Source organism: Oreochromis aureus, linkage group 3, assembly GCF_013358895.1.
Source record: "Oreochromis aureus strain Israel breed Guangdong linkage group 3, ZZ_aureus, whole genome shotgun sequence".
NCBI classification, from domain to species: domain Eukaryota; kingdom Metazoa; phylum Chordata; class Actinopteri; order Cichliformes; family Cichlidae; genus Oreochromis; species Oreochromis aureus.
In genome coordinates, this window is record NC_052944.1 from 21,994,592 (window position 1) to 22,008,431 (window position 13,840).

At 43.6% G+C, this 13,840-nt stretch overlaps 1 protein-coding gene across 1 annotated transcript in view; it reads right to left on the minus strand.

The window, feature by feature from the left end:
- Positions 1–1,754: 1,754 nt before the first annotated feature.
- The window catches only part of zgc:194930 (uncharacterized protein LOC557813 homolog), a 28,522-nt gene continuing 16,436 nt past the window's right edge, over positions 1,755–13,840 (minus strand). The window contains exons 2-3 of the mRNA XM_031749346.2: positions 9,790–9,842; positions 1,755–3,639 (exon numbers count right to left, since the gene is read on the minus strand). Of these exons, the coding sequence (XP_031605206.1) occupies positions 2,922–3,639; positions 9,790–9,821 (750 nt within the window). The 5' untranslated portion in view covers positions 9,822–9,842 and the 3' untranslated portion in view covers positions 1,755–2,921. The remainder of the gene's footprint in view (positions 3,640–9,789; positions 9,843–13,840) is intronic.

Genomic DNA, 13,840 nt, shown 5'->3' on the forward strand with positions numbered 1-13,840 from the left:
ACAGGAATTACACTAAAACTCTACAGCCACTGGACTATTCTTTTACAACTTATGAATATTAGACCCTAAAAATGGAAAAACCAGTTCCTTCCAGTACAGTCAGGATCTGGAATTAAATAACTGTAGCTTATTTTTAGTCCTCTTTTCAGTCCGAATCATCACGGGGACAATAAGCTAGTGCTCATCACACATTTGCATAGATTTCTATGTAAAAGTTAGATCATGCTTCAGTCACACTAGACTAAAAATAGGACGGCAACTTCCTTGTGACTAGGACAGAAATGGTGGTTTCCCCGTGAGTGCATTTAATTTACAACAACAACAAAAAGTTTCAAGGGGTCAGTGTGCATCAGTCCTCTTTGCAACTGCTTTCGATTGCTAGACAATGACGCCGATCGGGAGGTGGGAGGCGACCTGTGTCCGAACAGTCGTGGTCCTGTCTGCAGGATGATGAGCACAACTTATATTCCTATATAAATGCACGGTTGACGAGTGCCTATGTCAGACTGACTCGGTTTTATTGCTGTCTCAGCATCATCTCCATACACCGAAATTGTTTTGAAGATGGTAGCCAACTGCAAGAGGATGCAAACCTGTTCACAGTCTTCAAAGGAAGTGTTGTTGATGGTTGTTCATGCAACACTCACAACTCGGAACCTGTGGACACCTTGATGCTGTGAACCACATACACAGCAGAGACATCCTGGACAGGGAGGAACGCTGGGTTGAGCGCGGAGTCAAGGAGGCCATTTACGTGAAAAGGGAAAGACCATCTCTGAATCGAGGAGGGGGCCTAAGGGTACATCTGTCACCATCTTACAATGCTGTGATTGCAGCTGTTCCCCAACTCTCTGTGAATGGTACTCATGGTCTTTGATCAGTGGTTGTTGATCAATGCTCATGAGATTTGTGCTCAAGGAACTGACCTCCCAGCCCATTGTTCCTTCAGTGGGCTGGTTTCAGTCATTATGCAAATGTACTGTTTATAAGATTGGGGAAACCTGCAGTCAGCTGAGACTGAGGAAGTCATTTAGATGAGTGACGAAACGTTTCTCCCACTGAAAACGCTGCGTCCAGATGAACAGGATCAACTTTTGGAGAACACAGCAGAGTCATTTTCAGACATTCATTCACTCAAAGTCCAAAAGTCTGCTTGCTGTTAATCTCAGTAGCGTTTGGCTCTTTCTCTGCCCAGAGATGTGCAGATGCGGGTCAAAGAGGGGCAGCCACTACAGATGAGGCCTCCACAGGAAAGCAGAGGCTTACTTTGACATGCAGGAATCTACTGTAGCGGAAAATGTATTCTTTATTAAACTGGCAGCACGCTGAGTGCGAGCGGGGGTTTAATTCAGGCACATTAAAGTAGCAGTTATTTGTTTGGATTCTTTAAAATGTATTGTCTGCAACAGGAAATTGTGAAACTTTAAATACTGTGAATATCCATTTTACATTGTTGTTAAGGTAGCGATTACAAGAAGTACTGAACTTGTTTAGTTTATAATTATTCTATAAACGTTCAATCAACACGCAGATCTCTCCAGGTCCAAAAACTCAGTGAGAGAAGGATAAAATCTTATGACTGTTATCTTTCAGCTAGCTGTCAAGTGTAGCATTAAATCCACAAGATACACAAATTAGACACAATTTTTCAAGTACTTTTATTTTAATTTACAATACAAACAAATAGAAATCATTTGGCAGCCAAAACATGACTGAAATGGGGGTAAATAGGGAAAAGAAAATTAAAACACAACTGATCAGAACAGCTTATTTATTACTTGTGATTAATCAACATTACTTGAGTGTGCTTCCAAAACCAAAGTACTGATAAAGATAGCTATAAGACCTTCGAGAGCTGGATTTGGCTTACATTTTTACGAGATTCAGTGAATAAAGACAGAAGCGTGTACTCGGTTAGGGAACTAATGTGAACACTGAGCAGCCATGGGGGAGGTTGGCGTTGATATCAATTGTTCACACTAACGTAAAGGTATCCTTCAATGCTTAAAAAACACTCTGTACTGCTGCCCAGCCTCGGTTAGGTCATCACTGAGCTGAGCTAACGTCACAGGCCGGACGAGAAGCGCAAAGCCTTAAAGTGGAATAAAAATTAAAAGTAAAAAGCTAAGAGGGTGAAGCGATGACCCCTCTGAGGTTCACTCAGCAGCAGTTTGACCTTAGCTGATCTTACATTCACATTCACTAGAATAAATGGTCTTATTTATGAAATGTTTTCACACAGTCATAACGTGCATAATAGCGATGATCAGCGAGTGAATGAGCCTTGATTAAAACACAGCTCCTCATCCTTCATTTACGGAATATTCAGTAGCTCAAATTTAGCAAGCAGTAAGATTTTATAAATAACAGCAGAACAAAATATAAGGAACAAAACCATGGGTGAGAAACTAAAGTGATGACCTCTCCTTATCCACGGGCTCGGTTCCTGTACAGGCTATGGCAGGGACTGTGTTTGCAAAGGAAACACTAAGCTCCAAACATGATAAAAGCAACATGTGGTGTGTTTGTGTGTGTGTGTGTGTGTGTGTGTGTGGACGAGGCAAAGCATGGAGCGAGCACATGCAGGCTTATCGGGACTGTGCGGAGTGTTGGGTGCACCGCAGGTCGTACTCAGCGTGCACTCTGACGTCTCTTTGGTTGTGGCTTCATGCAAAACTTGCAGCTTTGGAAATGTAGCCTCCTTCACAAGGCACACATTATCTTCTGTCAGTATAACCACAACTTAAAAAAAATATCCAAGGGTTCAAAAATATATCTTTGTTGTAAACAGAGTTTCCATTCATTCCCGTGTTCTTAGATATGAGCATTATTCTCCAGAAGCGTGGCAACGTCTCATCGTGGTTTTGATGCTCATTTGAGTCCTCAGAGTTTTTCATGTGATGGGTGAGCGCATTCGCCCTTCACTCATAGTCCTCTCCTGCCGTGGCGGCCTCCAAAGCAGCGAGAGCCTCTGCCACCATTGAGTCCGTGACGCTCTGCACCTCCTGCTCCTCGTCCTCGCTCTTCGACACAGAGATCCCGCTCTCCATCGTGGAGACGTCGGGAGTCTTTGTCAGCGTGAGGTCGTCCCTCGTGCCCCCTGAGGACAAGCTGGTGTTGCTGGTTTGGATGTCCACTGACGAGACGCTGCCCTCGTCCCCCGTGTCACACAGGTACTCCGGGGTCCCTCCCACACCCTCGTCTATCTCGTCTGCTGAAAGCTCTGTGCTGCTGAGCCGGTGCTCGGAGCTGGTCCACCCGTTACTCGTCGCTTGGCTCCTCGGGATCTCGTAATTCTCTACGCTGGGGTACACGGGCACCTGGCTCGGACCTTTTTCCTGCGTCATCCATTGCTGCCCCACCCCTTGTGGCTGGATGATGTACAGGCCTCCCTCTGTCGGTGGTATACTCCCCTGACGGTGCAGTCTTTGGTTGACATGGTTGTTGTCAACTTCTAGTTTTAGCGTGCTCTCATTGGACTTGCTGTAGGCCAGGTTATGAAAGCCATGCTTCTGCTTGGCCTCACCATATAGGTCCCTGTTTGGGGCCCCGCCCGGGCGGCGATGGGGCTGGTAGAGCGAGCTGCCTGTGGAGTCGCTCTTCCTCACGTCTGCTGGAGCTGAGGGGTCGTAGACGTAGCTGTGAGAGAGCAAGAACAGAAAAGTCACTGCTAGAGTTAAAATGATCATAGACTGCTCAAAAACATAAAGCTAAAACTTGATCATGAGGGTAAAGAACATGCTCAGTTAAAGTTCAGGGGTATCACTGAAACCACTTCACCTGTAAATCACTTTGCAGAGGAAACAAGACAACCCCCAAAAGGGAATGGCACATCTGTACGTATGACTGCAGGGAGGTTCGCTTTGTCTTAACGCTATGGAGGCTATCAGGCGAGGAGAGCTGGACATGACCGCAGAAGGGCATCAAACCCATCAGCAGGACCAGTGTCTGCTCCTTTGTGTAAACAGGAACAGGAGGAACACTGACAGAGCCTTTCTGACCAAACAGACTCCATGAGGGAGGCAAGAAGTCCCCTTTAATAGGACGTATGCTCAGATTAGCACGATACAGCTCAACTGGCATCCCCCAACTCAGTCATGCTGGGTTATGCTGCAGGCAGCATCACGTTCGCCATGGCATCTCCAGACTCTTTCACGTCTGTGCTCGATGTGAACCTGCCATCGTCTGTGAAGAGCACAGCAACCACACCTACCTGCTGTTCAAAGCCAATCAGTCAGTCGGAAGAAAGTTGGCCTTACAGGAGTGGTGAGGGCAGCAAAATGGCTTGTTTTGGACATGTCGGGGAATTAATAACACAACTTGAACCAGGCTAAACAGTACAGTATCTCACTCTGACATGCAGTGCTGTATAAGTATTAAATATAAATTTGTACTTAGGAACAGTACTTGCATGCGTGTACTTCAGTGAGTTACACTTTGCCGCTGGGTTTTAAATTGCTAATGTGACAAAGTTAGTGTTTTAAGGAGGTCACTCTGGGCTACAGACACATGTGAGAGACATCTCTTTTGTAAACCTTCAGTGACTAAATGTAGTGAAAACGCACCCTACTGTATTTAAAATGCAAGCTCACATTCAGTGTCATTTTAACTACTTAAGCACAGATAACTTCTGACTGCTACAAACTGAAGATGAATTTCGAACTTCTAGAAGAGCGCCTCCTCGGTTTTAGTCTGTGGATCACCATGGCGACAGACGAAGAGGTCTTTCCGTCAGTCTGACGGGGCTCCTCGGGTCAGATGCGCCAACGACCACATACTGTACACTGACAACGACAAGGGTACTTTATTGTGCAGCGGCCGCACATTTCTAAATGCAATGTGATGTCCGGGTTGTGCGTGCTCTCGATGTTTACAGAGGCTGCCTGGAGCCTCGGCGGCGGTAAGTTCTGCACTGCTCATGTAAATGTCAGATATATTATGCAGAGCGTTGTAGGAAGGAAATGTGCACAGGCCTGACTGCACTCTTCTTTTGGGTCTAAAATGTGAAATACCCCCATTTACTTCCAGATGTTGGTTTATGAGAGGTGAACAGTGGAAGACACACAGATGTTTAGTCCTTCTGTTTGACTCTAAGCTTAAAGCTAACCTTAGCATAAAAAGAAGTGTTTCTTATACAATTAGCTTCCATTAAAATAACACATCAGGCTGAAAAGTAAAATGAAGACACAATTTTAGGGGAAATAATGTTTGCTTTCTAAAGGTTAGCTGAGAGGGAGGATGCTACTTTAAGGTCTGTCTGTTCAGTACGAAGGTGAGGTCGCGAGGCAATTAGCCTAGCTTAGCTTAAAAAGCAAAAGCTAAGTTAAACAGTCAATTGGACCAACTTCAGAGAGCACAGTAAACAAATTCCCCACAAATCAAAGCTGTCGCTTTAAATTAAGTATAAAGTAAATTAAATTTAACTACAATCAAATGGTTTTTTTGCTAATGCTAGATTTTACAAGATGCTAACTGTTAGCTAACTTCTTATACTTCTTATATCCTCACCTTCTTCTATTATTATGAATTTTATTCAAAGTACATACCAATAAAGTCAATTATTTTATAAAAAGGTGCTCAACTGGCTCTTTGGGATGAGTGATACTGAGTAAAACAGTGGCATTGTGACCGGAAATCAATTTAACGAGCTTCTGTTTTCAATCAGAAGAAGAAAAGCCGTGAAAAGTAACACTGATGCATTACATCGCCCTCATGTGTTGCTGCCTCATTTGGTGTTTCTGCTGAACCTCTGCTCTCACCTGCTTTGTTATCCCTGCTGTGAAATGACTTTCACTGTGTACATCGCAGCGATACGCACGGCCAGAGATTCGTTGATGTCGTCCCAATTCCTCAAAGGATACTAGAGGTCGGCAAAGGTCTGAGACTAATTAAAGCTCATTTACGCTCGGCACAGTAAGTATCCCCTCGCGGAAACAATGACAATCTGATACCTCCACTTTGAAGGATGTTCTTACAAGGACACGAGATGAAGTAGTACAAGCAGTACAAGTACAAGACGGCTTGTTCTCACACGCTCACGCACACACCTCGACAGGTATTACAAGTGTTGGCGAGGGCGGGGGGTTTGCGGTGGGGATGGTGTAACAGTCTGTCAGACATCGCCTGCTGCGAGCAGCTCGTGTTTTTCACGCCCATATTTTCTTCATTTCATGTGTTTTTTCCTCCACCCTGCCAGCCTCCATCTTTCACCTCTCCAGGAGCTCCTGTTCCAAAACAACCTCCTCCTCCTCGCGTCTCCTTCAGCGTCACTGTTGTGTAGCTGCAGCTCACTAATCTTCTACAGCTTCGCACTTGACTTCTCCTTCATTTCAGCATCTGCCCTCAAGCTTTTCTCACCTCCCGCCTGCTTCGTCTTAAGTTGTCATGTTCACTTGTCTCTGTTTTTTTTTTATCTAACCCTCCTTTGGCTTCACTTTTCACTGTTCAGTATTCAACATGAGCTTGAGAAGTCCTTAGAATTAAGAAGATAACTTTCAAACGTGCAGATCGATTAAATTGCAGCTTTCTGTCTTCCCTCCCAGTACGCAGACACACAAACACAAAGCCACCTGCCTACGCGGTTACAGTCACACACACGTGCGCTCACCCACTGACTTAAGCACCGCTCTCTCACCCTGCATCCTTTCCTTCTGTCTCTCCTCGCAGTGGAAAGCTGAGAAAATGAATGTTTTCCATTTCTTTCGCTCCTGGGCAGCACCGCTGCAGCTTCCTGGCTGCCAAGGTGAAATTTGAGGTGTACTTTCAGAAAAGTGAGAGATGCACAGGGCGTTTTACTACAGAAAAAAATATAATTCATAAAGCTGGACAAAAAGAGTTGCTGGGGGGGACGACAGGACGCCTGAGAGCAAAACTAAATAAATGACACATTGCTCCAACTTTCTGGTTTTGGTCTTTTGCTGGAGTGGACGGACCAAAAAAAATAAGAGGCAAAATATTTTTTGCATACATGTTGCTCAAGTTGATTCTTCAGGGCGCTCGCTTTAGAGCTGATGGCGATCATTCACAGGCAGTTCAGTGATTAGACACATGTGCACAACCACAATACTACCTCCCCTCTTGTGCTACGGAGATTAAAGCTGATTGCATCTGTTCTGAAATACAATAGGTGCAGAGGTGCCTATAGATTTTATGCCAGTGAAACCATTAGAGCTGTGATGAACATCCTAATCTTTTCAATGTGAGGCACTTTGTCCTCTTAAGTGGATGAGAACTTCCACCTTGCAGTGTGAAGTTCAAAGGAAATACTCCAGCGAAGGGTTTGCAAAGCATGCACGCCCAAGATACCCCAATCAAAGATTTCTCCATTAATGCCGACTCCATCTACTACAATAAGTCAGACTTGTTTGTGATTGTTCCTCTTAAATTTGATGCATCACTCCTGATCTACTGCTGATCCAGTAATCTAAAGGCCCACCCATGCCAGCCCCCCTCCCCAATCCTGTTAATCCCAGAAATGTGACACTCCAGACAATTACAGAGGAATGCGTGCTTGTCACAAGCACTCACATATGTATCTTTTGACATGGGAAAGAAAAAAAAACAGCTGTGTAGTGGGATTATGACTCTGGTATGTGAATAGCTGTGTGCCCTTTCATTAATCTGCAATCAAGGCCTTGTTTCTCTGCCCTATTCTGTCTCCTCGATCACCTCAAAAAGCACGGTGATGTCAAGCCCTGACAACAATGCCGTGTAGGCTTTAATGACTAGGCAGCCCTGCAAAAAATTAATTAAAAAATACAGTAACATGGAGGTGAAGGCTATCGGCATATCGACTCACAGTTTGTACTAAGTATCCACATGGGGCTCGCAAAGCAGACGTATTATAAATGGACCTCTCACTATCTGCATGAAACAGACAAGAAATCATTAAGTGGCCAAGAAGACATTAGAAGTGGCAGTGACATTGGGAAATCAACAGTGAGAGGTTGTTATTGAGGAGAGGTATATGGAGACCCATTAGAGTGAGTAAAAAATTCTGTTAACATAAAAAGTTTACCATATTTTTCAGACCATGAGGCGCATTAAGCAAAAGAAAACAGTCAGATAAGTCAAACTTTACTCAACTCATTCTTCTTGCTTCCTCCACTTCCGTACCATTGATTCATTAATGGTGAATTCTGTTGTAGCTGCTCTATTCCCATGTTGTTTAAGTATATTAATGACTAACCTCGTATTGTGGATTATCTCAGTCGTTCTCCTGACTGAACTTTGGTCCATTTACAGCATCCTGCCATGCGATTGCATTTGTCCCTAACTATCGGGAACCCTCAAGTTAACTTCTATTGAGTGGAAAAAAGTTAGCGGCCATCGTTCATCCTCCAGCTTCACTGTGTTTATGTAATGCTAACATAGCTGTGTCGCTAGCGATCACGTAGCACATCATTATATACCAGCTAGTCCAACTTCAGTAACCCTACATACGTCACTGCTGTTTAGTTTTCTGTCTTCATTTATGTTTGAAGTGATAGCAGAGCTGTACGTTTTAATTTTTTCAGAAATCTCTCATTCAGAACATGGTATATCATGTTTAGGTGGAAACTAGCGAGCTAACTTTCTGCTAACTTATAAATCCATTAAATTTAATAAATTCTGTTTTCATGGATGCCTGGATGTTAAACTTAATTGTTACACCTGGCAAAGCAGCAGCGCTGATCATTTTATTAAAGATGAAAGAATTTAGACAGTTTTTAACTCTCAGTGATGCCGCAGTGTTTGTTTGACTTTGGGACGTGAAGCGGACGGAGTTTTGGACCCAGATTACTTCACAAGGCTCCTGACTACGGTAGCCGTAATGCTCCAACAATCCATCAAGCGGTGTGGCTTTGTAGCTTACCAAAGTCGTACTAAAACATTATTTGACAGATTTTCGAGTGCCGTGTACCACATAAAATCAGTTCAAGGTCATAAGCACAACCAGAATTCATACATAAGGCGCACTGTTGATTTTTGAGAAAATTAAAGGATTTTAGGTGCCCCTTATAGTGCGAAAAATATGGTATATCATATATGTGGGGGTTATTTTCTTAGCTGTTCTGCAAGAAAAGATCCCGTTCAGCTAGTAGTTGCACCAAGACAGAGTGAGAAAAAAAGTGGAAGACAATTATCTAAGTGAGCATTTTATATAGCTATAAATACAGCTAAAAATCACAGCGCAGGCATGATTAACTTGTATATAATAAGTAAATTTTTAAGTGATACTGCAGTTGTGAAACCTGACTTTATAACGCCTGATGAAAACCTTGAACATTTCCAAGAATCAATCCTTTTAATAAACAGAAACAATCAGCTGTAAGATGAAATGCACCCACTGGAAAACCCTGTGCCAACACCAAACTCTAAAATAACATTTTGGCCTATTCCAAAATCAAAACTCCTCTTTTTACTTTAGTCAAATCATCCTTTTGGGAAGTAAACAAATTCCTACTTGTTTGAAAGTCTTTTAGCTTTGTAGCTCCATGACACTACTAAAACCCTTTAGCAAACTCAAGGTGACCCAACAGGTAAATATAGAAGTGGTGTAACATCTTTATATAGTTTTCTTGTAATTCTTTACACACAGCCCTTCCTGGTAGAGCAACCCTTCCTCTTTCTCCTCCCTCCTCCTTTTCTCCGTAACAAGAGGTCTTGAGGGAGTTCTTCCTGATTACTGTGGGGTTTTACTGAGCATCAGTGTTGTGACAATATACAAAAAGGACGATGATTGCATAAGATGGAGAAGTGGCGCACAAAGAAAAGAACAGAAACACAACAAGAGGAAACACTTCTCACCTTTGAATCATCCGGCAGCACTGGCACCCCATTTGGCCAGCTGTGTCGTGGAGCTGCAGAGAGACATGAACAAAGTTATCAAAGTTTAATCACACAAACACCCTTCAACTAAACTGAGCACGCAAACTCTCAGGTGTCAAAACATGCACATATCGTTTTCACCGCAAGGAAAGGTTGCAGTTTACTGTACCGCGCACACACACACACACACACACACACACACAGATTCTCAGATTGCTGTGGATCGGACCGTTCGCCACCTCTAAAATACTGATGGGTTTAGGAGCCAGAGCTTTTTCAGGCTCTCCTGAAGACTTCACCCCATCACTCAAGTTTTGCTGCTCTGCCCTTGCTTTTGGACGCTGTTAGAACATCGGCATGAAAACTCTGTCTGCCTGAAGTGTCGATAGAGATGTTATTGCCATTCATCACTGCTGTGTGAGTGTGTTGAGAGTGTGTATCTATGTGCAGGATGAGAGTGACCTTTTCTCTCCTGGTGGTATGTTTCTTCGGGCTTTGGCATTTCATTGCCTGGGTAAATAATTAATCACCGAGTCTTGAACGGGCTTGTCTGAACGCGAAGGAGAGAGGCAGAGATCGAGGGAGGTAGAGGACACCCTGTCTCTTTGGCGAGGAAAAGGAAAGGCTGCGTGGCCACCTGAGAAAACAACTTCTCTTCCTAACCTTACCTCTCTGACCTTGCTGCGCTTTATTTTTGGTTCTAGCTGACTCCTTCGATCAGAATAAGCTCCACGAGTGTAATGTGGTGACAGAAATTACAGGGTGACACTGGCGCAGAGACACATTGTCAACAAGGAATTAATTATAGGGGATAATGTCTTTGTCATTGCTGAAGAGAAAATTGTACACCATATCATGATGTTAGGGAAGGAGTAGCATAAAAACACTGCTGGACTTCATTTAAACGATCTGTCTGGTGTTATAAATAGCACGCGACAGGCTGGAGACCTGTCCGGGGTCTACCCCGCCTCCCTATGATAGCTGGGAAAGGCTCCAGAACCATCCCGGAACCCTGAATTGGATAAGGGGAAGAGAATGGATGGATGGATGTTCATGTTCAGGTTGGAAACCTCTGAGTAATTTTTGTAAACAGAGAAAAAAAAGATAAATAGTTTAACACGTACAGCAGATGCGGTTAATATAATTGGACTTAGATGGAGGTAAACTTAAATGAGTTGGTGGGACTCACAGCTAAATAAGTTAGAAACAGGCCTCATTGAAGAAACCACTTTTACTGCTGTAATGGCAGCAATTCAAGGTTCCTGTTCTCAGCATTACTATGTGATAACGGCAATAAGGTGAGGTGGTTATTGACATCACGATTACTTAACATGATTACTCATCAACTCCAGAGATATCATTATTCATTATGTATTCAAGCTAAAACAATGCCAAAACATTCTGCTATTCTTAGAGGAAACTTCCCTGAACGGGAAACCATAAAAAAATTTGGCATGAGGTCACCTGGCTAGGAGTTAGGCCCAGATTGGTAATTGTTTCTGACCTCAAAGTCTATCGTTCAAGGGCAAATGGTGCCCTGCCACGAGCTGCAGACTCCTTTAAGGCTCTTCAAGAGACCCTAAGCCATAACTGTATTGAAATGTTTTCGCATTCGACGACTGAGTGGAAGTAGTTATGGCGACCAAAGGTTATTTGCAAACAAAGGTTTGCAAATAACTGCTTAATAATGAACGCAGAGACACCGCCAACACTTTGCAATCAGTCTGAGTCGGTCTGTGCCGATGAGCACAACTCATCTGCAACGCGTCTCTTTACAACAGGAGACTCGACTTAGCTGGTTGCCAACTGGTTATATCCTGGTTGCGGTTCCAGATGCTGACATCATTATGCTGTTCATTATAGCATCACAGATACCTTTGTGTAACTTTTACTTTCTCTATAAAGATTTTGCTGATCTAAGGCTCTTTTTCTATCATCTTTGCTCAGGTAAATCTAAAGTATGCGTGGGTGTTTGGGCTTTTAGTGATGGAGGAAAATGGGTGGTGCTGGATTTATAACCCAAGACAAAACCAGAGCATCGCTGTGAAATTAAATGCAGCCCAGTAGTTTTAGTTTTACCTCAGTTATCTTGTTTTTATACATTAAAAGAAAGCTGAAAATAAAATCTGACTATTCACTCAGCACTAGTAGAAGACCAACCTACAACAAGCGTCACACTGGGACCAATTTATTGTTGTGCTGCGGTCATTTTATGATTTGTTGACCACTAGAAACCAGCGCAACTTATGGAACACATGAACGTGCCACCGCTCGGGCAATCTGTACCCATTACTCCTGAGTATTTTTAAGCTGCAGTAAGACCAGGCTTGTATGATGTAAAAGGTCTCAGGTGCTGTGGGACTCGATACATCTTTGTTCGTAGTCCTAAAGGAAATGAGCCAAGACCTCAGGTGGACTCTGTGAAAAATGCTTGTGGGACCGGTAAATTTGCTTCTCGTGTTGGATCGATTGAAGAAAAGCAAACAAGGGTGTGCTGATTTATATAATGGTGCAAGCTGCCGTACAAGCAAGGCTATCACTCCATCACGGCTGGGTCACTCCTTTTTTTCATTCCCCCACCCCGTTTTTTAAGCATGCAAGCCGGCATTATTTGTGGAAAAGCAACAAAGCATGACTTAGCTCTCCCAAGACGTCTAATTATCCTCCTACAGGTCTGCTGCTGTGTGCAAAGACATATAAAGAATCCAGAGCCAGAGGTGGGTGTACACACTGAGCATGCGGGGGAAAAAAAAAACAACAAAAACCTCAGCATGCACACAGAATCAATCTCGGTAGCACGCTCTCGTCTCAGAGTGGCCTCTGTCCTCTTCTCTCACGATTTGAGGTGGGCTTGACTTTAACATGGCTGAAGCCATCTCCTCAGCAGCAATTCATCTACATTTTCATGGGCACCTCTGACACATTCGCAGCTACTTATGAGAAAGCCAAGGGGGTGCAAAACGCTGAGTGCAATTCAGAGCGGCAGAGAGGCCCAGCGGTTCGACAGGCTGTGCTTTAAATAGAGGACCCTGTTTCACACACTGTTGCTCTGGCGAGCACCCGCCCTGCCGAAGTGTCCCTTATCTTCCGGAAGGGGAGTGAGAGAAGAGGTAATTTCCCAGTGGGCTTCAGGAACTATCACATTAATGGAGAGCCGAAGTCACTAGGAGCCGACTTTTACAATTACCAGTCACATTCAGGCAGGTCAATAATCATCTGACAAGCTCCTGCTCTCAACCCTCCGATCGCTCAGGCTGCTGGATGTGCCTCCTCCTCCTCCTGTTTTCTTGTTGTGCCGTGGCATTTCTTTCCTTGTGCATTATGTATATTGCACATCTCAGAGACTTGTGTCTGCTGATTTCTGCTCTCTATGCCCTCGAGGGTGTTTTAATGTGCTGCAGTCTTGCAGGCTGCTGGGACTCTTTGGGGAGCATCCTCAAACTCGGGGCCTCCTCTGCCAAATACTGTATCTGTGCAATAAGTAGTCCTAAACCCTTTGGCATAATTGCCTCTGTCTGAATTGTTAGAAATTCATTATGTCTATGAATAACTTTAGCACATTCTTGGCACCTCGTTTTCACTCCAGATTAAAAACAACAAAAAAAACACAACAATGTGGGCGCGCATGGATTATAAAGTGTTGTGACAGTGAACTAATTAAGTTAATTACTAACTTCAAGTTGACTCACTCTGTGTTTTTCTCTATTCAAAAAAATAAAAGTCAAATGTGGTAAAATGAAAGTTTCAAACATATTTCAGTAAAAAGATCTTTTTTTAAAATTTAGCGAACAAGAAGTGTTACTGTCCCATGGCTCTGTGCCGTTTTGGAGTCTTGTTTGACATTACCGAGTCTTTGATTACTGTTTTACTTCATGGTTATTCTAGTGACGAAGGTGTGCTGTGGTTTAAACATTCACCTAGTAAGTAAAAAAAGTAAAACTAAATGCCAGATTCAATCCTGGGAGGAGACACTGATCCCTTCGGGGTTGTGTAAGGAGGGACCTGCTATGGTGACCCCACAGGTGGTTCA